This window comes from Heptranchias perlo, chromosome 16 (genome assembly GCF_035084215.1).
Source record: "Heptranchias perlo isolate sHepPer1 chromosome 16, sHepPer1.hap1, whole genome shotgun sequence".
Classification (NCBI taxonomy): domain Eukaryota; kingdom Metazoa; phylum Chordata; class Chondrichthyes; order Hexanchiformes; family Hexanchidae; genus Heptranchias; species Heptranchias perlo.
This window is the reverse complement of record NC_090340.1, coordinates 15,458,707-15,469,572: the sequence shown is the minus strand read 5'-3', so window position 1 is coordinate 15,469,572 and position 10,866 is coordinate 15,458,707. Positions and strand designations below refer to the sequence as shown.

The 10,866-nt window shown below is 39.6% G+C and overlaps 1 protein-coding gene across 4 annotated transcripts in view; it reads left to right on the top strand.

Moving 5' to 3' along the window:
• Positions 1–1,166: 1,166 nt before the first annotated feature.
• LOC137333499 (tapasin-related protein-like) overlaps positions 1,167–10,866 on the top strand; it is a 35,889-nt gene continuing 26,189 nt past the window's right edge. Inside the window, exon 1 of one of the 4 annotated variants that reach the window (XM_067997675.1) lies at positions 1,167–1,198. In XM_067997675.1, coding sequence (XP_067853776.1) covers positions 1,181–1,198 — 18 coding nt within the window. In that variant the 5' untranslated portion in view covers positions 1,167–1,180. Of the gene's footprint in view, positions 1,199–1,265; positions 1,335–3,309; positions 3,478–6,167; positions 6,471–10,866 lie in introns of those variants that run through there. The other 3 variants (XM_067997674.1, XM_067997676.1, XM_067997672.1) reach the window with 3 other exon arrangements.

The following is a 10,866-nucleotide window of genomic DNA, read 5'->3' as shown; positions in this document are numbered from 1 at the left end:
AGGCTGCCTTTTGGTAGTGCTAGCCACTTTTGAGATCGGGTCCCCCACTGGTGGATGCAGGTACTCACAGCATAAGTAGCGCTGGCTGCATGCAGCAATCATGTAGATCATCAGGCAGCACGAATGTTACTTGCAGCCTGCATCTCAATGACAGGGTTCAGTTTAATCATGCACCACGATCCCCGCGCCCGTTTTTGGGGGTTAGCCAATTTAACCCCTGATGTTACTAACATCACAGTGGATGCTGGCATGCTCTCAGCCACTAACAATTTGCTAATTCAATATGGATATCTGATTCCCCCCGTGAAACTTAAAATAAAGAAGATCTTAGAACAAAGTGAGATCCCAGTAAAACATCTGTACCAGCTACACCGGGAAAATCAGAATGTGGCAAAAGAAATTGAGGGGTTAGGATGGAAATCATAATGGGAGCACGTAAATAATATATTAATACATCTGTGGATCAGAATTATTGTGCAACTGTTAATTATTTTACAATGTTGTGCATTGTTTTTGGTAATGTACATGTTGCTTAAATGAACCCTCGCCAAGTTGAAGTGGGAAATGAGGAACCAGGTTGAAGGGTTATCTCAAGTATGGATTACAGGGAACTAAACAGGATGAGGACATAATACAGTTTTCTTGATAATCTGATGCACCATAACTGTAATGCGTAACTTTAACCAAATGAAACTTAGAAACAACATGTATATGTCTATGTGTGCTTATGTAAACTCAGGCTAATCTTAAGCAAGACCAAGAAATAGTTGAGGGATAAAGTGAATATTGACCCAGAGTGGTTTCACTCAAGTTCAAGAGAAGGGAGATGTAAGAATATGGTTTGTAACAAGCATAGAAAAATACCGGCTCGCATAGTGCCATGCATCTTAGCAAGAGGGCGGATGTACAAAGGAGAACATCTCCGTGAGAAAGATAATTTACAGAAGCCCAAGAGGTCATTGCAAAAATGATGAGTCATTAGAATAGTGAAAAACAAGTAAGGGTCAAGGAACAGGTCGAACTAACATAGTACAAACACAATAATAACTGATAACAGTGAAAGGCTACATAAACAATAAGACATTGCAGATGCCAAGTAAGGTCAAGGTAGAACAAACTGTTTATGCAGCAGATAGTATAAACCATCCTTGATGGTTTTTGACAGAGTCAGCACAGTGGGATGGTTTACAAACAGGAGGTAAGGACAGAGGTGCATAAGTGCAGAACATCACGGAAGAATAGTATAAAGATAGTGCATGCTCCCTCCCAAAAGTTAGACTTCTCGAGAGGGGATGGTCAGAAGTCCATTGCCACAGGCAGTCTGCAGAAGTCAGGTCTGATCAACTTCAATTGGTGGAGAGATCAGGTTGTATTGATTACTTGTCATTTAATGTAATCTGAAGATAGTTTTATTATAACTATAATACTGCTGTGGGTCAATCTATTAAAGCTTGCTATTTTATAACCACTGGGGCTGGTCATCAAGCACTCAAATTTGTTGAAGGATTAACAATCTTTTTGTAGCGATAGTAAGGAGAAAATCCACAAACACTAACGGTATAAAAACGTGCTAAGTAGCCGTTAGACTCTGCACAGTGAAATTGTGTATTTGCCTGCACCAATTTAGCTGTGTTCTTTATGTTTTATATACTTTCATTATTTTAATTCCTTCTCGTTATTTCACTGTCCAATGTATTGTCAGTAACCGCTGTTTGTATTTATTTTCTCACTGCTGCTGATGTAACACCCTTATTTAAAAAGGGTAGTAGGCAGAAGGCTGGAAATTATAGACCAGTTAGCCTAACATCTGTGGTGGGTAAAATTTTGGAATCTATTATCAAGGAGACAGTAGCGGAACATTTGGATAAACATAATTTAATAGGACAAAGTCAGCATGGCTTTACAAAGGGGAAGTCATGTCTGACGAATTTGCTTGAGTTCTTTGAGGACATAACGTGCAGGGTGGATAAAGGGGAACCAGTGGACGTAGTGTATTTAGACTTCCAGAAGGCATTCGACAAGGTGCCACATAAAAGATTATTGCTCAAGATAAAGAATCACTGGATTGGGGGTAATATTCTGGCATGGGTGGAGGATTGGTTATCTAACAGGAAGCAGAGAGTTGGGATAAACGGTTCATTCTCGGACTGGCAACAAGTAGCCAGTGGTGTTCCGCAGGGGTCGGTGCTGGGTCCCCAACTCTTTACAATCTATATTAACGATTTGGAGGAGGGGACCGATGATACAAAGATGGGAGGGAAAGTGGAGAGTGAGGAGGACATAAAAAACCTACAAGGGGATATAGACAGGCTGGGTGAGTGGGCGGAGATTTGGCAGATGCAATACAATATTGGAAAATGTGAGGTTATGCACTTTGGCAGGATAAATCAGAGAGCAAGTTATTATCTTAAAGGCGAGAAACTGGAAAGTACTGCAGTACAAAGGGATCTGGGGGTCCTAGTGCAAGAAGATCAAAAAGTTAGTATGCAGGTGCAGCAGGTAATCAAGAAGGCCAACGGAATGTTGGCTTTTATTGCTCAGGGGATAGAATATAAAAACAGGGAGGTATTGCTGCAGTTATATAAGGTATTGGTGAGACCGCACCTGGAATACTGCATACAGTTTTGGTGTCCATACTTAAGAAAAGACATACTTGCTCTCAAGGCAGTACAAAGAAGGTTCACTCGGTTAATCCCGGGGATGAGGGGGCGGACATATGAGGAGAGGTTGAGTAGATTGGGACTCTACTCATTGGAGTTCAGAAGAATGAGAGGCGATCTTATTGAAACATATAAGATTATGAAGGGGCTTGATCGGGTGGATGTGGTAAGGATGTTCCCAAGGATGGGTGAAACTAGAAGTAGGGGGCATAATCTTAGAATAAGGGGCTGCTCTTTCAAAACTGAGATGAGAGAAACTTCTTCACTCAGAGGGTAGTAGGTCTGTGGAATTTGTTGCCCCAGGAAGCTGTGGAAGCTACATCATTAAATAAATTAAAAACGGAAATCGACAGTTTCCTAGAAGTAAAGAGAATTAGGGGTTACGGGGAGCGGGCAGGAAATTGGACATGAATTACATTTGAGGTTAGGATCAGATCAGCCATGATCTTATTGAATGGCGGAGCAGGCTCGAGGGGCCGATTGGCCTACTCCTGCTCCTATTTCTTATGTTCTTATACTTCTATCTAAGTGCAGCAAGTCACTGAACGCGTCACCGCCATCAAAGGCAACACCGTTACCTTCTATTTCACATTTCCCCTCTTCCAAAATATCCCAGAAGTGAGCGTTTACTAGTCGGAACGTGGTAACAATACATTGCTCCGATCAGCATCAAATGGGAGAACACAGTTTCATGTAAAATAGGGGTGGGGTTCTTTCCAGCTCCTCTATGTGAGTGTGGGCCATGTTGCATCCTATGTCTGTACGGTGACATTTCCAAACATTGGAAACCGAACCAGATCGCTGCTCATTGTGCACGGTAAGTGAGATTGTAGGGAGGAGATGGAGCAAACGGGACTGCGTCACAATTCGTTGTATAGTATCATTGTGGAGGAGAGTAAGAGTGAAATAAGATTGGGTCGCAGTTCATTGTTTAGAACGTGATTTGAGAGGGAATATTGTTGCAAATAATTACAAATTACTGTAGAAAAAAGCGAGAGGATTGTTGGATCTTCAATATTACAGACTGTGAATCTTGGGAACATTTCTGCTTTTTAAAATATTTGCAGTGAAAAATCACTAACGCCTTTATGGAAAGGATTAGGCAGCATAATGTAAAGTATGCGATAAGAAGTATTAAACTTAATTCGTATTGTATTAATTTAATCACGGCTTATCCCTGGCTTTATTGGACTAATGCCAATGTCTGTGGAGAGCATTTCATGCCGCAGATATGATGATTCACAGAGAGTCACTGCTTACAAATGTATTTACGGCTGGAAATCAACTCCAATGGGATCATTTGTAACCATCCCTGGACCGCGGATACCAACTTAACCGATAACGCTCCTTGTTAATCTATCGATTTCCCTTAAAATTAATGTTCTAGTATTTTTTTTCAAACATACGCCCCTTCTCCAGAATTATAAAACTGAATATTTTTCACACATAAGGGAATATATCATCCAGGTGCAAAGGGTCAACGTTTCATCTTTTTAAGTTCCATGTTTAATACAAACAGGAATCATGCGCCCTCACTCCTAGAATAATCGGCCTTTCAGCATAAAGCATCTGAACAAAACGTTCCCACAGCTGAACTACAAACGATAATACCACAGATTTTAAATGCAGATATTTTTCACCATGCATGCATTGCAAATATTGGAACTTCTCACTGTTCTCCATTGGCAATCCCCTTTAAAACCAAATTAAGGGTGTACATGAATTGCAGGAACTGGTTTGAGACACTTCGGTTCCGGCCAGAAGCGAAGGGGACCGGATCAGACTTCGTGTGTGATTGTAGCGGAAAACGAAAGTGAAATGAGAGTGGTTGGCAGTTTATTATATCGAGTGTGATTGCAGAGAGAATATTGGTGCAAGTAATTACAAATTACTGTAGCAAAAAGCTGAAGGATTTTTGAATCTTCAGTATTGTGAATCTTGGGAACGTTTCTATTATTTTAAAATATTTTAAGTATAAAATCATTAATAATGATTTATGGAAACAATTAGGGAGAATATAAAATATACGATAAGGCGGAACCCTGAACAACTCTCCTGTCAGAGAAGAGGGTTCTGCGCGTGTTTGGATCCAATCATGGGCCCAGCGCTCTCTCAAAAAGTATTTTGGGAGCAGGGATGGGACAGTACCAATCTATAAACTTGTAGGTTGAGGCTTGGTAGGTTTAAAAAGTGTCCAGGAGCATTTTGTAAACCAGGTTTGAAATTACACTGGACTCGCAGTTCTTGGAATGTCAAACTAAAACCCGTGAGACGACAAACTCCAGGAATCGTACTGCTCCGACTCGAGATTAAAGTCACTCCGACTTCTTCGTCCTGCAAGATTGAAGCCAAGCTTGCACTCTAACATTCTGGCCACGTATCCCAATATTCTGTTTTGTTTTATTAGTAAAGATGTTTAGGCAATTGTTAGTTCCAGCGCCCTTTCCAAGCCTCCCTGTTCAAATGATATTACCATCATTGTATTCTTACCTTGACCATCTGCACCCGATATACAATAATTACATTTTCAGTATTAAATGTAATTTGTCATTTATCTCATTATATAGCTGATCGACCAAAGCCCCATTCTCACTTCCCACTCTCCTTATTTTCGGTTTTCATTATTTGCAATTATTTGGGACTCTTGCCCAGTGACTGTCCTGGTTAGTAAATATATGCTGACAGGTTAACGGTGGAATAGGAAGAAATGATGAGTTAATGAGTTATAGTAAAATAACCAGAGGGGAGAGGAGGAGATTTTTTTTACCAGGGAGGTGTTATGATCTGGAATGCACTGCCTGAAAGGGCAGTAGAAACAGATTCAATAATAACTTTCAAAAGGGAATTGGATATATATTTGTAAAGGAAAAAATTGCAGGGCTATGGAGAAAGAGCAGGGAAGTGGGACTATTTGGATAGCTCTTTCAAAGAGGCGGCACAGATACGATGGGCCGAATGATCTCCTTCTGTGTTGTAAGATTTTATGATTCTACGGTTGGTCGAAATGAAATTTGTTTACAAATTTTTTTAAACGATGAATGTATCTATCATTTTCTTCTCCCGTTGTAAAATTTATGACAGTGTGAGTTTTTCGAAAGTTTTGTTTGAATGAATGCTCCCGATTACACGTCAGTCAAAGCCAAAAGCGCTCACATCAAAGCAAAGGGACTCTTTCCCGAAAGGTTGCTACCGAGGATGAATTCAAGCAGACAGAAAGAATTTATGGTCTTGCTGGGAGGGACGCGTCGCGCCAAACTTTTGTCGCTGTTTCTACACACATCCAATTTTTTTTTGAGCATTTAACGAATGATTGTAAGAAAGAGACGCATTTCGATGTTATATAATGGATTCTATGACGGAAAGGCTTGGAAGATATTAATTAATAAAATAAAATACAAAGAGGACAAAAAAATGATTTTCTATAAATTATGTTGAAAGCTAACCTGAAGATATGTTCGAGCACAGAAAGAGATTGGATGTAAGTCGGAATATTATATTATTTTAAATCTCCACCAGCTCCTCCAACTCCACTGAAGTTGTTCTCCTCAGCACCTGAAAATAGTTCGTCTGTTGCTCTGTTGCCTGTGTGTAAAACTTATCCGGAGAAAGTTTCCATTACTTGGTATAAGACTGATGACATTCTAATCGTCACACGTACTATTAGACAGCAGAGCTCGGATGGGCTATATGAAATCTCCAGCAATTTGGACGAGACCTAGCCTTTCGAAAGCGGAGCTGTTTCTATCTGTCTGGTATCTCACGAAACTCTCCTGGACCCTGCCAGCGTCAGCTTCACTTTTTATACTGCGGGTAAATGTCAAAATCATCACAAAAACAGCAAATTGTTTTAACCCGTTAGCTTGCATTTACAAACTACACACACTTGCTGGACAAGAATTCGAAATACTTGGAAATAATGGAAACCACGATAGTGAGAGTAGGGAGAGAGGATACAGTTAATGATTCAGATCAGTTATGTAATTGGACAGATAAATGGCAAATTAAATGTAATACTGAAAATGTAAAGTGTTGTATGTTGGGGGGAAATACACAAGGCAAGGATAGAGTGAATGAAACATGAGAACCTCAAGGAGGCTTGGGAAGGGGCTTGGAACTAGCAGTAGAGTTGCCTCTTTCATTGTCCAGACAACGTGGGGGAACTATTAACAGAGGGAATAGATATATAACCAGAGCATTGGAGTGCAAATATACACCGATTGCACTGATGTTTCTTAAAGGTCTAGTCAGACCACACTTGGGCTACTCTGTAAAATTTTGGTCACCGTTTCACAACAAAAGAGGAACATGCACTGGACTGGGTGCAGAACAGAGTAATGGGATGATTCCAAGTATTAAGGAAAGATTGGAACAGCGCAAGCTCTCGGTTTGGAAAGAAGGGAACCATGTTTGGTACAGACACGGTAAACTCGGAATGTTACTTCAGAGTTAATTCAGGATAGGGCGGCCAGGTTACATCTGATTAAATTGGTGAAACATAATTTAAAACTTATATTTACTTAAAGCATTGCATGATAAACATTTAGATATTCTGCAAAGTTCAAATGCAGGTGGACGTTGGGCTGGGTCAGCTAGGATCGTGAAAGAATGAGTTAATAGCCATTGCTTGTCCTTGACTGTAATGGGATATTTATGATACGAGTTCTAGCAATATTAAAACATTTATTTAACTTATATGATTTGAACTGAAGGGTTTGTGTGGAAGCAGCAACGTGCTCAGATTACAAAGGAACTCAAAACTCTACTTAATGCAATAGAGGACGGAGCGAAATCGGGCTCAGTAGCCTTTTGTTAATCCTTGACTTTCTTACATTCTCATGTAATATTTTGTATTCATGTTAATTTTCTTTATATTGATGGATAGTGAACTTTTCGTACAAACTATGTCCACAACGTACAGGTGGGCAGCTCGGCTACCAAGGATCCGATAGATTGTGAGGCATGTGTCTTAGTTTTATAAACATTGTATTGCAATAAATTAACTTGCACTGGGGCTGGTGTCTATTACTACAGTCCCATTGTTATTTCAATCGGCACAGAGCTTAAGATCAGATTGGAATTTGAAGCATGTTCATGCAAACCACAGCTGATTCTACTACTAAAACCTAATGGTTCAGATTTTGCTGGAGTGGGATATCTCACGGCGTGCCGCATTAATTAGATTTGTTCGTGCGTGTTTAGGTTTTAAAAATTGTTGCGCACAATGTTGCAGGAAGTGTGAGTTGATAACTGCGTAGCGAGGGCAATGGGGATCTGGGATTTTGGTGAACGACGGGACAAATAGGTTATCTCCTTAACCATACGATTTAAGGATTGAGAAATAAACAGGGACTGAGAAGGAGGATGCATTAGAGTGGGTGAATTCAATGTCAAATCATGTACAGAAAGAGAAATAAAGAGAGGGAAAGAAAGATTGGATGAAGAGAGAGAGAAAAAAGAGTCAAAGGAAAAGTAAGAAAAAAAGTAAAAATTAAAAACTTTGCATTTTTAAGATCTCCTAAAATAATTCACAACCTGAAGGAATGAGACTCCACACTTCCAATTGTTCACTCTCTGAGCAAGAGAGGTTGATTGGCAGTCATCAAAAATTATCATGTCGTTACTAGATTCAACTTTCAGTTGTGAGTTTAAGGGGCAATTAATGTGCAAATGCAGCAACTTAATAAAAATCACGGGGAGGTTAAGCTCAAGATGCAGTTTTCAAAAGCTAACGTGGAGTGCTGCAAATTGGTCAGCAACTTCTGGTGATTCACAATTTACGGGGTATCCCTTCCTCGCCTTAAGTTGCTGACTGATTTGTGCATTAATAACGGCATGCATCGTTCAGACACTGTTATTTTTTTCAACAAAATCTGGACCAATGTTTTTAGTAAAAACTAAAGACCCGAGTTAGTGTACTGTGAGCAGTATTGGGCTCCACACTATAGGATGAGTGTTGAGGCATTAGAGGGGGTACAGGGCAGATTTACTATGATGCAGCCTGGTATGAGGAAATACAAATAGCGAGAAAAACGTGAAAAATTGAGGCTTTTTTCATTTTAGAACAATCAAATTATGGGGTGATATGATAGAAATGGTTAAAATTTTGAAAGGGTGGGACAGGGTAGATAGAAACTGAATTTTTTCCAGAAATAGTGGGGTCAAGAATGAAAGGTCATAGATAAAAGATTAAATGGAAGAGATTTAGAATAGAGAGCAGGAGAAACTTCTTAAAACAGAGAGTTGGGAGGTTGTGGCTTGCTTTCCTTGCTTGGAGAGTGGCGCAAACAGGCTCCCCACTACTGCTTTCATCGGTAACGCTTAAATAAAGCCTATGTAACACCCTTAGTACATTGGAATCGGTGGGCACTGGTGTCGATTACACGAGTTGTTCTTACTTTCTACAGAAGTGGTGCTGCAACCTCTAATAACATTGAGGTAGAATTTCCACAGGAGCTCCTGATCTCCGACGAAACAGTGTAAATGGCTATGTCACACCAATTGTCCAGGGTTTCTGTCAATCTCCTGTTGAAGTTACTGTGCGAGATTGGAAGAACCCCATGGAAATTTGACCCCTGTATGATTAGAATGCCTGCTCCAGAGGTAGTGCTGTAACCTTTCTCAGCTGGTACAACAAATACAGTGAAAAGATTTTTCTTCTCATTAAATGTGAACAAAGCAATGGAAGATTGATTAGTGTAACCCCAGTCTATTGAAACCAATGGGTAACACTGTTGTGGTAATGCTTGTCCTTACTTGCTCCAAAAGTGGCACTGTGAAAACATAATATTACGGGAATGTCTGTTATTTCTCTTGTCCCAGAACTGACGGTCTTACATCTTGCAGCCTGTTACAACAAACACAGTTGGCGGACATACCATTTGCTTTGACTAAACGTGAGCAAGGCACCAGGCGATGTACTCGTATCTATAACATATGAAAATTGAATCATGGGTTGCACGTTTCATTGAAACATGCTATTAAAAAATTTCTATCGAGATTCTCATATTAAAACGCCAACAGGTATGTACGACATTTTCCCTGTAATGATTCCCGGTAATGCCGTCGATGATGTTATGATAGGGTTTCCAATGTTACGCCAATCGCTGACCTGTAACAACGCCCAGTAAAATCATCATGTGGTGCTGTATTATGTGTTACCCACAAGTCACTCAAAACACTTAAAAAATCATCTATCATTTTTTCCATTAATTGAAAATTCTATGAATTCAAGATATAAAAGAATAAAAAATACATATTTCATGATAACATTATTACACCTTTCCACTGAATTGCCTTTTGAGTCTTTTAATGCCGTCATTAAAATTTTACTTGAAGGCCTCAGTCTAGCCCAAAAACCAGTCTTCGACTTGATAGTTTTGCCCAGAGCTACGATTCTGTTAGTTGAATGCAGATTCTGAGGATATGCAATGTATCAAATTTCCTAGAAAACACCACTATCATTCAGTCAACAGGACTGATGAAATATTTTTCTTTCACTCCAAGCAGTTTCTTCTCAGTTGTTTATCAAAATGATTTCAAGAAAAGCTAGGAGACAAATTTCAAAAAGTTTCATTCAGGTAAACATTTATTGTGAGTATTTATAAGTATGAGAGAGACAGAAAGAGAGACAAATGACAATGTACTGATTAGACATTTGTTGAAGCTAGTGTTCTGTGTTCAATAAACTTTAGAAAGCATAGTAAGTATTCCCAGAAGCTTTTGATTTGTCTTAATTTTTGTTCCTTTTTCAAAAAAAAGTTGAATTTTGAAACAAACAGAAAGCCTCCAAGCATCTCACCTGTGTTTTTTGACAGTTAGAAAAATAAATATTCTAATTTTTGACTTATGAGAAGCACAGAGAGAAGGATAGAGACACAGATGTACAGGGAGAGGTAGGCAGGCAGAAATCTTGCCTTGTCCTAATTTGCTGCAAAACAATAAGTTGGATTTTCAAAGCAAAAAACTATTCTTTGAGGAAGATGGATAGTAACGAAGAATAGGGGAGGAAAGGAGGGAAGCAGGTTGTTAGATGGAGGGCCTCTACTTCTCACTAGACAACTTTGGAAGAAGCGAATGAGAATGAAGGGGGATAGACACAGGGTTAAAGATGAGATGAGTGGCATTGGATCATGGTGGATGTGAAGATATGGGGTTTCAGTAGGAGTTCATAGGTGAAGCAGTCGGAGTAGCAGTGGGACTAAATGAA